This window comes from Centroberyx affinis, unplaced genomic scaffold (assembly GCF_046629955.1).
Source record: "Centroberyx affinis isolate AG114_WGS23_722 - 3 ecotype Tasmania unplaced genomic scaffold, CSIRO-AGI_Caff_v1 ptg000765l_1, whole genome shotgun sequence".
NCBI lineage: Eukaryota > Metazoa > Chordata > Actinopteri > Beryciformes > Berycidae > Centroberyx > Centroberyx affinis.
Genome location: NW_027279375.1, coordinates 24891 through 42216, shown reverse-complemented (window position 1 = coordinate 42216; position 17326 = coordinate 24891). Strand labels below are relative to the sequence as shown.

At 45.8% G+C, this 17326-nt stretch overlaps 2 protein-coding genes across 3 annotated transcripts; one reads left to right on the top strand and one right to left on the bottom strand.

Annotated features, from left to right (window-relative positions):
* Positions 1-5856: 5856 nt before the first annotated feature.
* On the bottom strand, positions 5857-11959 carry LOC139644630 (uncharacterized). 2 transcript variants are annotated; one of them, XM_071520066.1, is made up of 6 exons: positions 11874-11959; positions 10699-10882; positions 10096-10199; positions 7223-9991; positions 6842-7050; positions 5857-6737 (listed from the first exon to the last, which is right to left on the bottom strand). In XM_071520066.1, exons 2-6 carry the CDS (start codon positions 10880-10882, stop codon positions 6650-6652), a joined length of 3354 nt encoding a protein of 1117 aa, XP_071376167.1. In that variant the 5' UTR covers positions 11874-11959; the 3' UTR covers positions 5857-6649. The 2 variants fall into 2 exon arrangements, with proteins under 2 accessions (XP_071376167.1, XP_071376168.1); XM_071520067.1 differs by having other exon boundaries at positions 10699-10885; positions 11874-11941.
* Positions 11960-12378: 419 nt separating this feature from the next.
* On the top strand, positions 12379-16984 carry phb (prohibitin). Its single transcript, XM_071520073.1, has 7 exons — positions 12379-12477; positions 13049-13151; positions 14248-14409; positions 14810-14952; positions 15049-15165; positions 15261-15356; positions 15520-16984. The coding sequence occupies exons 1-7, from the start codon at positions 12424-12426 to the stop codon at positions 15730-15732; spliced, it is 888 nt and encodes a 295-aa protein (XP_071376174.1). The 5' UTR covers positions 12379-12423; the 3' UTR covers positions 15733-16984.
* The last annotated feature ends 342 nt before the right edge of the window (positions 16985-17326 follow it).

The following is a 17326-nucleotide window of genomic DNA, read 5'->3' as shown; positions in this document are numbered from 1 at the left end:
GCAGGGAGTTTATGTCCTGGGAGCAGGGGGTAGTGGTGTGGGATGGGGGGGGTGTGAGGGGGGTGTGAATGGCTTTAGGTGGATGGAGATGGATGGGGTGGGGGGGGCAGACAGGAGGAGGGGGGGTTGAGTGGGGGGAAGGAGGGTGAGCGAGGGTGGGAAGGAGGGAGTTAGTGGGGTAGGATACAGAATTATCACACAGCAGTCAATCTTTCATCTCTTCCACCCCTCCCTCCTCACCCCTCCCCACCACCACCACCACCCCACCACCCCTCTCCGTCCACTATTGGCAGTCAATACTCAGGCCTGGCTCCGCCCACTACTCCCCCTCTCCTCCCCGTTTCGTCCCACCCTTGTCTTTATTTCTAAAAAAACGAAATAAAAAATAAATTCCAAGTCATACTCTGATCCCCCAGTAAGCTCCGCTCACTCAGCTCCCTGCCTCGCCTTCGACGCATAGCCGACGCTCCGAAGGTTTTCGCTCATCGAGAATCGCACAGAGACAGGGAGCCGCGGAGGATCATGGGTAAGGTTCCAGGCCCGGGGCAGATTGCCGTTTCCTTGACAACCGTAACCCCCCACTCCCACTCCCACTCTGGCCCCACCCTCGACCCCCACGCCCTCTCTCTCTCTCTATCTATCTCAACTCCCACTGTGCTAAATTGTTCTGCTATGACTTCCACCTTCCAACCCCCCCCCCCCACCCTCCACCCCCCCTTTCACTGTACTGAGTCCCCCCTCCCAAACCCCCTCCACCCCCCACCCTCCCCCCAACACGGTCCAGACCCACAGACAGGCATAAAGACGGGCAGATAGACGGAGAACCACACCCACACATTGCTCTCTCAGTGTCCAATGCTCAGTTATGTCACTGAGGATGAGTCAGAGTTGCCTGTGATTGGCTGTTGCCCCCCCTCCACACACACACACACACACACACACACACACACACCCCAGCCCCCCCCCTAGAGATATTTGCATCATGGCTGCGAAGATGTTCGACTGTTCAGACAATGGCATTCAATTATTTTATCATATGGCCTTGGATCGGACAGAGATTTCAAACATATCTCTGAATAAAAAGTAAAAAAAAAAATTCCAGAGCTTGATCTGTGCCAGGGAAACAAGCTCCGTAATGCAAGTGTTTCCACCAGATTTTCAATGAAGTTACTATAGCACATGGTCGCCGATGGTTTTGCACTAGCATGAATATAAAACCCCCTCATAATGAGCCTTTCAGTTCAGTATTGAATAGGGAGGCAGAAATCATCGCTCAGCTTCGTCCTCCTTAGTTACAGATTTTTCTAGCTGACCAACTGTTGGCAAGAAGTGTGCAGTGCCAATTAAGGGAGAATTTGTTTCTGTTCAAACAAGCCACATACACACACACACACACATACATACGCGTACACACACACACACTGAATGTGATGAAAGAGGCACTGTCACGCCGAGACACTAAAGCGTCTGAAATGAGCAAGTTGAGAAGGTGAATACCAGTCCTCTTCCTCGGGATCAGGCTCTCTTCCTCCCTGATCCTCCTCAAGGCATTCCATGGCATTCTGCTCCTTTCACAGCGACCGCTCGCCCGCCGTTCACCCTGACCTGGGAGACCAGAATTCAATTCAAGCTGGCGTCCATACTCAGCCTCCCCTCCTTCTCTACTGCTCTACCATCTCTCTCTCTCTCTCTCTTTCCCTCTCTATGGTCGGCATAGCAACAGGCGTCAGGCTCGTCAGAGATGGCACTGTGGTCTGTTTCTCCCACTCTCTCTCCCTCTCTCTCTCTCTCTCTCTATCGTCTGCCTCCCTAACTCTCTATTTGCCAACAGTTGGTGCTGTCGACCAGTATTGATACAGCTGCAAAATGTATTATGAATTCCAGATATCGGCGATACGCCTAGGTGGAGCAGTTTTAGAGGATAAGATAGTAGTATTAGTATTGCCCTGCCAAAACATTTCTCTTCATGTCATCCTGAAATTTGAATCCGATACCGGCTATTTGTGTGTGGTACTCAGCGGTACAGTTGACATTTACACCGGCTAAAAGAGTGCACTGCTCCCCCTAATGGCCAATAACCTGCAGTATGAATTCTGTCTGACTGCTGTCAAGTCAGAGGTCTATTAAGTATAATCCTCCGGTTTACGTCACACGTCTTCCCACAAATCCCCTTGGGCGGACTGCAAATCTCTCACGTAGGAGGATACCGACTTTTAACACTTCTGCCGCTTATCTACCTGCCCGCCTGCCTGTCTGTCCGTGAGTCCGGCCCGTTCCGTTCCGTACCGAGACTCAGATGGTGACTAGTGACTTTGTAAAAAAAAAATACACAAAAAAAAAAAAGTTGTTGTGTTAGCATGAGTGGCCTCCCTCATGTGTTGTGTGTGGTGTGTCATTGTGTGTGAAGACGTGTGTGTCCTCAGGTCGTTTGTCAGGTTTAAAAAAAAAAAAAAAAGCCCCCTTTCCCTTACCCTGCTACATCCCCCCCCCCCCCCCCCCCCCCCTCACACTACTCTGCTACAATACTATGTAGTTCCAACCCTCTCCCCCCTCTCCCTCTCTCTCTCTCTCTCTCGCCCCTTTGTCTGATAAGAGGCCTGTGTTATGAGGACAGTTGGTATTGGTATTTTGCACTCTGCTCGCTGATCTTAATGCACTTACAAGCGTGGCAGTCCCACTCCGGTCCCACTGCGCTTCCATGCTGCTCCACGTTTTTCCCATCACACACACACACACATTCCCACCATGTATCTGCTGAAGATCACTGAAAGCACAGGTGACACACACACACACACACACACACACACAAACGTGCAAAGGTCCCCCTCAGCTTCTGCTCGCCAACTTCTCCTGGGTGGCAGCTAAAAAGGAATCAAAGCCTCCATCCGTCCTGGAAGTGTGAGAGGTAAAACGTGGAGCGGAGCGGGGCGGGGTGAACCGGGCCGGGGTGCGGCTGCCATGCTGGTGTGGGGAGTGACTGTGTCCTGTCAGCCTCTGGTTAGTGTCCTGTTCTAATCTGCTGGGCTCCCTTCGTGAACCTGTGGACGGTGCTTCTGTTCCGAGTGCCATGTGAGAAACAAATGCTTCAGTAAAAGGATGTTTTACTTAAATATGTTATCTTATTTTATTTTACCTTTATATTTTTTTTTGTTTTGTTTTTGTTTGTTTGTTTTGTTATCCAAGGGTTTAAAGTTCAAAGTTCATACTCTTACGTGGGGACCTGCTAAACTGCATTCCTTTTTTTTTTTTTTTTTTTTTTTTTTTTTTTTTAAATGTGACGAGTCTTTCTGTTGGTCCGAACCATTTGTGCCAAATTGTATGTATTCCTCTGTCAATGCTTTGAATATTAACAGTGCATAAAAAAAAGAAAAATGTGAAGAAAATGAAGAAAAAAATAATGAAAGAAAATTCTGTTTCTGGATACGTTTTCCTCGACCTTGTAGAAAAACAAAAATACAAAAAAGTTGTCACAGTGTGTAAGATTTGTATCCCAAATGCTCACGGGTGCTGACAGAATTTTTGCTGCAGTTTACAAAAGGTTTAACAATTTGTAGTTCTCAATCGGTTGCAGTCTTGCTCAAGCGAAGGCCTGCACTGTGCCTCTGTCCGTGCACACAGCTTACCTCATCCCGAGGCACCTCCCTCCACATCCATGTCCTTCTCACTGTGCTTTACTCGCCCTCAGCTGTAGGCTACATCATGTCAACCACAACAGACTGATTTCTCCTACGTGTTTACAACCACAACGTCAGTATCACAGTGAAAAGGAAGTGGACAAGGTGCGTGAAAGGTTTCAAAAACATCACCAAAAGACACATAGATGCATAGAATTCTGAAATATTCCTCCACACTCCAAAGCTCCACACTCAAAAAGTAGGGTTTTATTTTCACATACTTTTTCCACATACTCTGGATTTCACTTTCTTTCAGCTTCAGTTTCCAAATGGTTTGTGTAGCAAGTGAGGGAGCAGATGTTTTCTCACAGCTGTGTAGGGATGTCATTGCTGCAACACAGCTGCACAGAAACCCAGCTTATTGGCTGATCCTTGCTCAGTCCTGGCCTGACCCAGACGCAACATTTCCGCTTTACAGCTGATCTCGGTTCACTCAAGGCTTATTCCAGTCGTTCTACTTTTCCTGCGTTGCATCCCCAGAGCCTCTTGGACGCTGCAGTGGTCGCAGTCCATTATCGGCCTGCCAAAACTCCGCTCCATATCTCCCCTTCTTTCTCCATACACATTCATTACTGAATAAAACATTACTTTGACATCTGGAATTTGAAATTGCATGCATTCATCGGCATGTGGAAAACAGATTTTTTTTTTCCCCCAACATTTTCCCCTCGGTACTTTTGAACTAAGATGCCTTTGAGATGAACTCAGTCAGTGTGGTGGGTGTTTCATGTCTAGGGTTGGGGTACAAGTGAGTAGCTCGAGTGGATCTGCTGGCTAAACCCAGGCTCCGCCCCTTCCTTCCCTGGCCTGCTGCCTGACAGCTTTTCCACCATGGTGAAGCTGCGATGTATGTCATCTTGAAATGCTTTCCCAGTCATTCCAGACATTTTTATGCAAGAGCACTTATCAACTCAGAGATGCACAGGGAATAAAAGAAGTGTTTCAAAGTAGAAAATGAGTAAATTGGTAATGTTCCGAATGCTTGCAGTTATAGATTTGATATTACCAATAAACAGTCTTAGTTCTTGGTCTGAACAATGCGCTAAGACAATGAGCTTAGTATTTCCAATAGCTAGTTTTCTGTCTGTCTTGGCTTGTATTGCCAAAGTCCCTCGCAGGCAACCACCATCCAGCTTTGAAATTAATTTATTTCACTTTATATGGTTTCTCACAGGTCATTCCAAACAGCAGTTTCCCTTATGTAAGAAACCACTTAATTTTGCATCCATTAACAAACACAAGATCATTCTGTGCTTCACTCAAATTCACCGCAGAAACTGTCGCACCCATTTCTCCTTCACACTATCAGTGTTTGATGTAAGCTATAGTATTTCAAGTCAAAATGAGAGGGCACTGACGGAGGGTTATTGCCACATCAAGAGCCGCTGTCCTCACTCATCCACTACAAGAACACAAACACACCCCCCTCCCTCAAAGAAAACAACCACATCTGGCTGCAGCTGCCTGTTCCTTAGCAATCACTTTAAAACTTATGCAATGCAGCAACATCACCGCAACATTGCAGAGATGCTAAGAGGGCCGCTCGCCTGGGCTTGTTCATGTACAGTACTAGGATCCATGTTTAGATGACCAGAAAAATAAGGCATGTGTAGTAGTATGTATAGCTCAGCGTCTCTTTCATGTTAGTTTAGCAGTCGTGTAGTGGTGTGGTGCGAGGGGGGGGATGTCCTTCCAGCTGCAGCCAAACCACTGCCCCCCCCCCCCAAATATCCTTACCCTCAGCACTGGCACCGTCAGGCTCAGCTGGTACATACATGATACACATTAACCGATCTCTGGGAATGCTTCAGAAAAAACAAAAAACATTTCACATCCATCCTGCTATACACCTGCTGTTAGAGTTCAGTCACTACTGGTAATTTTCTACAAGGCATACCCCAACAGGTTGATTTGTAAGCTAGTTCTCCTCCTCGACCCTCTCCTTCCCCCGTGTTGTTTTTCCCAGTTGCAAAACACTCTTCTTGTCTCCACTTTGTTTTTTAAACCCTTTGAATTGATGCTGCTTCTGTGCTTGACTCTGGGTTTACTGCGTGGTGCCATGTTGTCCACATGGCCTCTAGAGCTTGTAACGCTTCAGTGTGTAATGTTACCATATGCCTTACATGTTTTCCAGGACTAATAAAAAAAGCATAACAAAAAAAAGTCAGAGGAGATGTTCTTTTTTTATTTCTGTAGCCGTTCTGACCTCAGAGAAAACACATGAATAGAACAGAATAGAACAGAATAGAATCTTTCTTACAAAAATAATCAATTTTTACTTCCCCCATATCCTACAAATATTTTCCCATTTTTTTCTACAGTAGATCATCCTCAAAACAAGACAGGAGAGTACAAAATATACATGTATAAAATACTGTACCATATAAAAGACACTTTTACACAACGGAGCTCACATAAAGTGGAACGCTAATTATGTTCAGGAATGTAATGAGCAATAATGAAGACTATGGTGGCTGATCAAACAATGTTAGCTTCAGATTACATTTGTCACAGATACATTTGTCACTTCTAGGCAAACTTGGAAAGTCAGAAATCAAACAGTGCAAATCATTTTAAAGGACGCAAGTGCAAGGAAAGTTATAAAATAAAAATTTAAAAAAAAGGTGCAAAGGCAATCCTAACTCTTACTCTTTCAGAACTGTACATTTCAGTGTTTTACATACATAACATCATCAGCCATCATGAACCGGCTAAAACAGAGCAAAACACCTCTGGTCCTTTAATCAACATACAAATACAGTGCAAATGACGTTGCCATATCGCTGCTGTTGTGTGAAAACCTCATAACTCCAATTTTCCATTGGATTAACTCAAAAATGCATGGTGGTCATTCTGAAAACAAGGTGTTTTTTCCTGGTTCCTGAAAAGTTGACGTTTGGGAGATACAAGGTTTTCACCTCATGATAATGATATATACAGATGAGTAAAAGATATAAAACGCTGTTTTTTTTATTTTAAGACTTGGCTGGTGCCTCCTCAATCCCATGGGAGGCCAAGACCGCAGACAAGCGAATCAAGTAGCCGGAATCTGGGTAACCGTTCCTGAGAGAGACAAAAAGAAGACTGTTCAGCTCAAGATACATGGACTAGTGTCTCTGACCTTTAATTCTGCAGCTCCGTTAGACATGCCCAGTGGCCTCGCTCACCCTGATCTGCCGCCCTGTAGGCTGGTCTTGTGTGGGATGCAGTCCCAGGTGACCCTCGCCCCTGCGTCTTTACCGGTCACAGTGAAGGTGAGTCCCAGCCTGAAGGCTTTCTCCAGCCTGGGCAGCAGCTTCTTCGTCTTCTCACAGAGAGGAAGGAAGGCATCAAACACTCCTCCTCGAAATGGCAACCCAGGAGAAGGGTGACCCTCCTGGTACGATAGAAAGCAAAGAACACAGTCTTTAACGTTGTCTCTAGGTAATGCCATGCAATTAAAAGATAATTTTACATGAGCTGGCTTTAATAGCACAGCCCGTCATCAATCTACATGATTGCGGTGTAATTGAATACATTGGTTATCAGTGAGATTTAAAGCCCCTCACCCCTTGGATGCCATCAGGGATACAGTAAGTGATCTTGACGGTGGAGTCCTTGCTGTGACCCAGCAGGCTGATGGGCAGCTCAGAATAGTTCATGTTGCCCTGGATGCCCTGGGGCATCGACTCGGTCTTAGGACAAACCCTGCAGTGGACGTGCACTCTGGCCAGGCACTTTGAGCACAAGGTCACCCCACACTCCATCCTCCTCACCGACGCCCCGCTCTCCCCACACACACAGATGCCTCCCAGGCCTCTTTCAATTGACCTGGACCCCCCTGGGTTGTCCTGGATCTCCGGTCCTCCTTGCTGCCTATCGTCCCTCTGGGTCACCCTGGAATGTATGTTGCTCTCTTTTTGGAGAGTGGCCATGTCTTGATCGGTATGCACTGCTGCCGACCCGATACCATTCACACGTCTCACACTTCTGTCGCTTCCTTTAGCAGAGTGGCTGATAGATGCGTCAGTCTTCTGTCCGTCTACCTGCACTGTGCCTGGCCTTCTCACTTTCTCCTTCATGACAGGGTCTTTCCTCGCTAATGGCTGGTTAGCAGATCCATTCACAAGCTCTGCCTCAATGTTCCTCAGTGTCTCACTAGAGTCACCACTCTGGATTGATTTCCTTTCCTGGCCACTACCAGTCTCGTCATCTCCGCCTGTTCGTTCCTCTAGCTCCTGTGGAGGGTTACTGTTATGGTGCAGCGTGGTATTTTGGCCCTCGTTCCCCTGTAAAGGCATGGACTGATTCCACGTGGAGGTAGAGGGGCCGGAGAAGTCCTGTTGTCCAGGAATCTGGACCAGTGCTCCAGAAAACACCTCTGTCAGTGCAGCACCCACCTGAGAACACAACTGTTTTGGGCCAAGAAGAAATAAACTCTCCTTCATTATCTGGATGGAAACTTTCTTGAACCGGCTCCGCACCTCAGCACAGCACACTTCTAAAGTTTCATCTGCTGGGTCAGCCACACCCAGCTCTGACAAACGCAGCTCCTGCACACAAAAATCTGTGGCAACCATGTCAACCAGCTTCTGTAAACCTAGCTGACAAGAGGTGACTGCGGACAAGTCCAGCCCTGTTAAGATGACAGTCAGATCCCGACTAGCTTCTAAGTGGCTCTCTTTCATCTGCAGATCAGAGGTCAAGTCTTCCAGCCGAGTTCTGAAGGCCTGTTTTATGTACTGCCACATCACGATGGACACTTTAGTCTCTGCACTATAGACTTCCCGCTTTTCCCTCCCCATTCGGAAGCTAGATGACCTGCCCCTGACTCTGGATGTGGACGTCCCAGAGTCCTCTTGTACCTTTTGACCCAAAACCTGAGCCTTAGGCCGGGATGAACCTGAGAAACTACTGGATCGCCTCAAGCTGGACCCAGACCCAGCAGGTGGGAACGCAGTGCTCCCTGACAGATCGGTCGGAGTTGTGCTGAGGGAGGCTGTTGTAAACTTATGCCGAGTACCCACTAATTCTGAGCTCACAGAGGTTTTAAACAAAATGTCATCTCCAGTGTTTTGAGCTACTGCTCTGGAGAGTCTCCCACCGGCAAACCCTGCTGTTTCGGACAGTACGTCATGCCCCAACATGGGGCCGAGGCCCGTTCTTCTACTGGGAGATGAGACCCCTGGTAAGGTGAAGTCGCCTGATCGAGTCCCTAACCCGCCCAACCCTGAGTCTTTAAACCGAGCAGCTAGTTTATACCTTCTGGCTGCATCAGCTCTCCTCTCCTCCTCGTCTAACCTCAGCATCTTATCTGTCCCTGCTGTGGGGGACCTGGCAAGGGCGACTCTCTCCTCCTCAGCTGGATTTAATAAATCTGAGTCAAATGAAGGGGATCTAAGAAGACTGGCCACATCCTCTCCATTACCACTCACTCTACCGCGGCCCAGGAGAAGAAACTGCTTGGCCTCAGACACGTCACTACTGCTCCCAATGATGTAGACGTTTCGGTCATCTTCACTCAGAAGGAGTTTGGGAAGTCTGACACCCAAGTTCTCCATGGCCCTTGGCAGGCCTCCTCTGGGGGTGAGGATACTCTTGGATAGCTGAGCTCGACGGATCCTGGCCTCATTCTCCTGGTAAAGCCTACTTATTTCCCCCCTTGCCGACCTCAGGCGCTCCTGCTCACGACCAACCTCCCCCACCCCTGCTGCGCTCTGCAGAAACAGCGTGGTCACGCCCTGAGCTGTCAAATCCACCACATCAACACCATACTGCCTGAGGATATGCTGGTACTCCTCCCCAACGTGTTTCTGTAAATACTGGAACATGTCTGCATCCATAATGAGTGAGAAGTCCTCCTCGGCCGTGGTGGGATCCCCAGGATGCTGCAGAGCCAAAGCCTCACCCTTCGTCTGGCCTGTGTCTTCCCAACCGTGACCCTCGGGTGTCAGGTCTCCATGCGGGCTCGAGCTGCAGTCACCAGAAGGCCTGGCAGTGTGACCTTGCTCTGTATGTTCTCTCTGCCCATTAGGTCTCCTGCCCTGGTCTACTGAGCCCTGGGTGTGAGGCCTCTGCACTGTATGGGCGGCCCTGGAGCCGCTGGAGGCAGGGTGACTCGTGTCTTTGTGTTCTGCTGATCCCGGACCTCCGGGATGCCCGAGCAGCTGTGCCAAGGCAGCCTGGACGTGGGAGTAGGGGCCCCTCAGCGTGCACAGTTCCTCAGGAGTATTATAGTTTATCTGAACATCAGGGTGGCTCTTATGAAGGCTTGTCACTGCCGCTCGTCCAAGAGGAAGCTGGCTGTAGTCAACAGTTACTGACATGCTCAAGATAACCTATAATGAGGGAAGAGGAGAGAAATAAAACATTCAGTGATTTGATATTCAGTACTCCAACAACAATTTCTGTCATTTTTTCACAATATTTTGGTTATCTATACCTTATCTGGTTCCAGACTTTTGCGATGCTCAGTTAAGGTTAGTTCATACTTCTTCCCATCCACTCTCAGGGTGTGTCGGCCATGTTGAATAACTCTCTGTGCCACTGTGTGAATGGGGTCACCAGAGGGAAATCAATCTCAGTCTGTGAAGCATCCTGACTAAGCGCTTTTACTAGCCTCTCCATTGACATGCATGCCAACTTTCCAGCTCCCCACTGAGCAAAAGACATGATTTCAACGTCGCCTAGACGGCTATGGGCCATTTAGACGTGTTTTAAACGTCTAATCAACGTAAGATTGTTCAGTGGGTCAGTGCAAATCACTGGTGACAGGCAATATAGCACAATACCTTACATATACTACTTTGCAAATGATAGCAACAACATTTTGGGGTCTTGGAAATAAATCAAGATGTGTTCTGGGCCTCGTTATAAGAGAATGTTACTAATTGCACAGGCATTATTTTACAAAAAGTGTTTGAATCACAAGTGTGTCTTCTCAACAACATGTCTCATGTATAAAATCAATTGATTAAGTATTCAGAAAACTCCCCCTCCCTGTATAAGTAATGCACAGACACACGCACACCCTGATCTTACTGACCTCCACTGTCCTCAAAGGTGACGAGGGCAGAGCCGGGCGTTGTCTTGACGATGGTGACAGAGGCTATCTCCCCTCCCCCATGCCGGGCCCTGAGGAAGTGGATATATAGCTTGTCTGTCAGCCTGTCATCCTCAATGTCTGTGGGCAGGCCGCTCACCCTCACTGTCCGGCCCTGCTCTGCCATCTGCTGGGAGAAACACAATCACCGCTGTGAAGGAGTGCTGGAGAAAATCAGAGTGGCTGCAAGACTTTCACTGACAGCAGCACGGAAATGTCTGGATTCTGCGGTGACAGCAACATGATGACGATTACAAGCCAAAACACAGCACTTCTTAATGCAACTGTTTGTTTACACACACATACATTCAACAGGCCTATCAGGTCAATCAAATATGAAGGGTTATGCACATATTTTATAACATAACACCCTCTGTTGGGGGTTGCTAGGACACTACATCAACATACTCAAAAAACTTCCATGTCAGCTGCCATCACGAATGAGCCTACTGTATTATTTTTTAAAGAATTGCAAGCCTAAACATGGAGAATAAATTTATATCTTACTTTTATTAAGGTGTCTTCTCCAACTCCTCTCTACCTGCTTCTTAAAATAAGGCTAAATCATAGTCATGATTGTGTTGAGATATTTGCTGTGATTGTGTATTTTCATAGTAAAACCCGTTGCCCCCTCTTGTAGTGCAAATCACCCAGTGTTGATGTAAATATGTATTTTCATGTACAGAAATAGATTAGCGCGTTAACGCCCCTTCCTCCTATCCTGCGACTGGTTGAAAAAGCCTAATCTGAAAAACAAAAAATACAGAATTTATATAATAGTTACACGATGGGTTTCTCGTGCATATTTGGCATTTGTAATTGTACTCATCCACCAGTTACTCAGTGGTGACATTTCTGGACTAATGCATCCGTCCTAAATGTACGCAAAATGTGAAAGTTTACTCATGCAGGATGTCAATAACAGCAAAAATGAAAGCCACATCGCAGTGTGGAGCTTCAAGGAAGTGCAAAATCAGACCCATCTAAACTGCCAATCTGCCTATCGCACTATCGCCGGATCTGGGCTGGTTTCTAAGCGCGAAAGGAATTAACAATTAACGTTATCTCAACGGTATCGTCTTTTTTACATATATTTATTTATTTTCTGATAATCTTACCGTGCAAATCTTTAACTGCCCTTTCTTTCAAAGACCGTCGCACTCGAAACACAAGACATGGAAGAAAAGTGAAACTACAAAATGATTGTGTGGTTTGCAGTTTGCGCGCCAGGGGGCGACCGAGTGCTGTGATACTGCGCGCGCGTGTGTGTGTGTGTGTGTGTGTGTGTCCCTTAATTGGCTTTGTAAAGTCCCTTGCGTTGTATGGATAAGGTAATCAAGACGATAAACATGGCGGCACCAAAATGCTAAAAGTTAAACCACCCCGCAGCCTCTAATCAAATGAAGTGCTTGATTAGAAATGCCTACTTGTGAACGGAGTTTCGCCGTCAGAGTAGAGTAGATCTCTTGAGAAAAACTGATCTCTTTAATCACAAAGTTCGTGCATTTCCTCAACAGAGTGGCTCCTTTAACTACAATTACCAGAATGATCGCTGATATTTCTCGCTCACCAATGGATGCCAGGCATAATCCCGAGGCGACCATCCGCTGTCCAATCGGAGAGGACGTTGTTACCAGCGATACGCATGCGCTCTAGACGAGATATTTCATGTGTTCTGGTCCCTACGTCGTGTCCGGTGGAGGTCACAGACATCTGACTGAGGTGAGTTCTGTTAAAAGGTGTGCTCGTAGTATCACTGAATATATTTAATAACCGTAATTTGGTAAAATAACATGTCATTACTCGAGGCAGATTAATTTAATGAATGTGTTATTCATTACGTATTAACTGTTGGATAACGCTAACACGAGCGACCAATTTGCAAGTCGCATTTGCGTGAGCAGCGTAAGGTACATGCATGCATGCACCAGCTTACTAGTTGAACCTAGATGACATGAGCTATCCTGTAGTTTTAGAATATCTGAAATGGTTTAAATATCGTTTACATGTCGTTAAGCCTAGGCCTTAGAACCTGGTTTGGCCAGCTCAGCTTAGTAGCTAGCTAGCTTACACCTAGCCGGCGAGCTAACGTTAGCTAGCATCCTCAGCCTTGGCATTACTCAGCCCAAGGCCAAAGCCAAACTGTTACATGACAGATAAACTGTAACCTTGCGTGTATGTGTAGGCAATGAACGCCACACAAGCTCAGTTCAGCAAGAGCAAATGGTCAGGAGTTTATTTTAAGAGAGTAGTGATGTATAATCAAGCTTTCAACCTCTTGCATCATTTTCAGTGTCACTGGATTGCTATCATGGCCAAACTGTTTGAGTCCATTGGGAAGTTGGGTCTGGCCCTAGCCGTTGGTGGAGGTGTTGTGAACTCTGCCCTTTTCAATGGTGAGTGCCTATCATTTCTGAGACTTGCATTACACTCTTAAAGGATACTTCTGGTTATTTTGCTAGATTTTTCCAATTGACTGATAAATTTGACCAATTACCTCAGTGTAGAGCTTAGTGTACCTCTGAATTTGCAGGGAGTGCTGCTCTAGTCTAACAGGGTCAAGGGAAACAAACAGTTGAGCTCAAAAGCACCACAACATGTCATTTCCACACTGCAGTGAGACCTGCTTAAATCAGATTTTCTTTACTATCCACTATCAATGGGCTGAAACATGAGTATATTGAGGAACTAGATTTGTTGTTAGCAAGTACAACATTAAAGTACTCTGATGTCACGTCCATGTCACATCCGATTTAACCATAAATACAAATTGCGAACTGAGATAAACAATTCATGTCAACCTCCTAGTGTTAATTATAAGTAGGATATGTGGGATTTTTTTGCAGCTCTGATATCTCCCACTTGGCGTTGTGAATTTAACAAGGGTGGAAACATAAGTAGTAAACATAGCACTGCCACACTGATGTTGGCAGTCCAAGGTAATAAAAATAAAAATCATCAGCTATATTCACACTAATACAGTCAACTCCACTTACGAAAAGCGAGCAATATTTGCTGCTGATTGTTTGTGATTGATTCTAGATTCATAAATAAAAATTATTTTTGACGTGGGCATCTAAGCAATGCTGAAAAGTGTCAGATATTATATTATATTATAACTTACATGTTGTGGTAATTGTTCAGTCACAGCAATTTAAAGACGTGTAACTGCAGTTTGAGTGTTGTGCTGAAAGGAGTTTTAATTGCTTTTTGGGTTTGACCGATTGAGTTTCCCTTGGCCCTGTGAGATTGTATTGGAAAGCAGCGCTCCCTGTAAACTGAGCAGTACGTCAGTGTCTACAGTGAAGAAATCGATCAGAATTGATTGGCATGATGGCAAAAACTAGGAAAATGAGGCCCACCTGAAGACATTTTAAGCCAGGGTACTGGTTAAAAGATGTATGACAGTTGTAGCTTTAAACCATAAAAGGAAGCTGTATGCTGTATACTCTGACCTTTTGACAGAGAGTCTAACTATCCTTTCTGCCACAGTTGACGCAGGGCATCGGGCGGTGATATTTGACCGATTCCGAGGAGTGCAAGACGCCGTCGTTGGTGAGGGCACCCACTTCCTCATTCCCTGGGTCCAGAAGCCTATCATCTTTGACTGCCGTTCCCGTCCACGCAATGTGCCTGTCATCACAGGCAGCAAAGGTACATCAATGAACAATAGCTGTCCTGTCTTCTTTGTTTTGCTCATACACATACGGTCTCTCCCACAAACCTTTTTCATTAAACTCCCCCTTCTGTGATTTCCCTTAGATGCACATGGGCTAAATGGGTTCTTCTAGGCTACAACTAAACTGCAACTGCTTGCTGTGTTACCAGTGTCTTTAAGCAAATGCACGAAAGTTGTCATGATTAAGATCCCAACTTAACAACATAAGGGATGTCCACAAACAATCTTGAAATGACAGTTTGGATGGAAATCTATGAGTTGTGTGCATCCCACTTTTGTGTGTTAATTTCTGCCACAGCCCCAACTCTCTGTTTATCTATCAATTTTGCACTTGCACAGTCTGAGCTCTTTATCTTTGAACCATCTACCCTACAGATCTGCAGAATGTAAACATCACACTGCGTATCCTCTTCCGGCCGGTGACCGGCCAGCTCCCCCGCATCTTCACCAGTATCGGAGAGGACTACGATGAGAGGGTTCTGCCATCTATCACCACAGAGGTCCTGAAGGCTGTAGTGGTGCGTATCAGACAAGAAGAGGGATTATACATAAACAGGCCGAACCAGTTTTGTTTAGTGAGCTGTATAAACTATTCCTGATTGTGTGTGTCACAGGCTAGGTTTGATGCCGGTGAGCTCATCACCCAGAGAGAGCTGGTGTCTCGGCAGGTCAGTGAGGACCTGACAGAAAGAGCCTCCACCTTCGGCCTCATCTTGGATGACGTTTCACTGGTATGACTGCGCTGGTAAAATTGCCTTTATGCTGTCTGTATTATCTTTTCTATGGGGTTTTAACGAGGAAACCTTTTATCGTGTTTTTCCAATAGACACACTTGACTTTTGGCAAGGAATTCACAGAAGCTGTTGAGATGAAGCAGGTGGCCCAGCAGGAGGCTGAGAGGGCCCGTTTTGTGGTAGAAAAGGTAATGTTTGTGTTTGACACAGAAGTAGCCACCAGTTGTTATCTCCATAACAGTTGTGCAGTTGTAAAGACGGTATACAGACCCTGGGGGGGAAATGTTGGGAGGTTGTAACACAGTTATTGTGAATGAAAGTAGCTCACCAGGTCTTTTTTCGTCCTTCCAGGCGGAGCAGCAGAAGCAGGCAGCCATCATCTCAGCAGAGGGAGACTCTCAGGCCGCCTTGCTCATCGCCAACTCCCTGATGGAGGCTGGAGACGGTCTGGTAGAGCTGCGTAAGCTGGAGGCAGCGGAGGACATCGCTTTCCAGCTATCCCGCTCCCGCAATGTCACTTACCTGCCCTCAGGCCAGGGCACATTGCTCCAGTTGCCCCAGTGATGGCATCACATGCCCCTATCCACCCCTTCTCTTTGTCACCAGCCACGACATGGGCTATAGAAGGGGTGGCTAGGATTCAATAAGGATTCTTCCAGCTTCATTCCTCCCACTCTTTCTCCAACCAACTATGGACTAGGCACTGCTGATAACGGCAGCATGGGAGAGGGAGTGAGAGGAGGTCCATGATGGATAAGGCTATAGAGTCCTGTCCTGTTTGTGTGGAGGAGTGGAGGGAGTTAATTGCACCATCTATGGTAACCTACATATAGTACTTTGTGTTGAAACAGAATTGGCAATGCAGTAAATTCTCTTAAGATTCGTCTTTGCTGCATTGTTGCAGTTTCAAAGCACTGCATGTGATTAAGTGGAAAGGAAAAAAGATAGTGATTCTGTATCTAGGGAAGCAGATTTTGGGTTCCACAAAAAATAACATGATAAATCATTGATGTAATGACAGATGCCATTAGACAGTTATTGTTTTGCTGGACAGAGTTTCATCCAGTTGTGTAAGTATATTCAAATCTCTATGAACAATGGATATAGCTGGCTCTCCTTTGCATTCAGATATAATTGGCTAGAGGTGGTTTATTAATTTGACTGAAGTTCTCTTGCTAGATGGAGGGTTTAACTCTCTTGGAATATATCTGGTTTCTAGCAAAGGATCATCATCAGTAACATGCCCCCGTTATCAAGTGGAATAAAACGTGCCTGTCAGATAGTAGAGGAAGGTCCTTCAGTCTTGACAGTTGTCGCTGTGTCTTTACTTTGTGAGGAGGATATGTAAGCCCTGTGTTACAAAATGGCTCAATTTAACAATAACAATAAAATTGTCTTTCTACATCCCAGTGATTACGCTTGTTCTCTAAGGCCTTTGAAGTGGATGTATTTTCTGCTGTGCGTCATCATAGTCAATTGTTACCACAGGAGGGTGCTCTATAACTGTCATTGACTTTTTGATACAAAATTAGTAGTGAAGCAATCGGTTCCACTGTTCATTGTTTCATCCATAACAATTACGCCATGATGTTGTTACAAAATGGATGAAGTAGGTGATCTCTCGCTGATGTTTTATCAATGACTGATGATTCATTGGAAGTTATTCCTATGTTTTGTTGTGAGAAGGTTATGGTGGTATGAAAAAGTGGTAAACTGTGCAACTGATAAGAAGTGTTTCTTTTACATCTATATTGTGTCTCATTGTATTGAGTCAAGTTGAATATCATGTAGTTGAAGACAATCTGAGTGTGCTCTTGCAGAGTCTAAAGTTCTTTAAAATTTTCACATTCTACCACGAAGGGTTAAATCTCAGCTACACAACATGTGAAGTTTCTGGACAAATTTGTGAAAAGTGTTCCTTTATAGATTCTTGTTAGACGACATTTTGAATACTACAGCATTTCACAATTCAAATGTTTTCTGTTAGGAAAATGTAGTATTCCTGAAAAATACAATTGGCTCCCTTTGCTGGGAGCTACAAAAACAAATTTGCAGTAGGAAGTATAATGAGTTATGCTCCAAAAACAGGTCTCAACCATTTGAAAAAAATCTGCATTCTTACAAGATTAAATGATGAGGGGTCACTATATGAAATCTA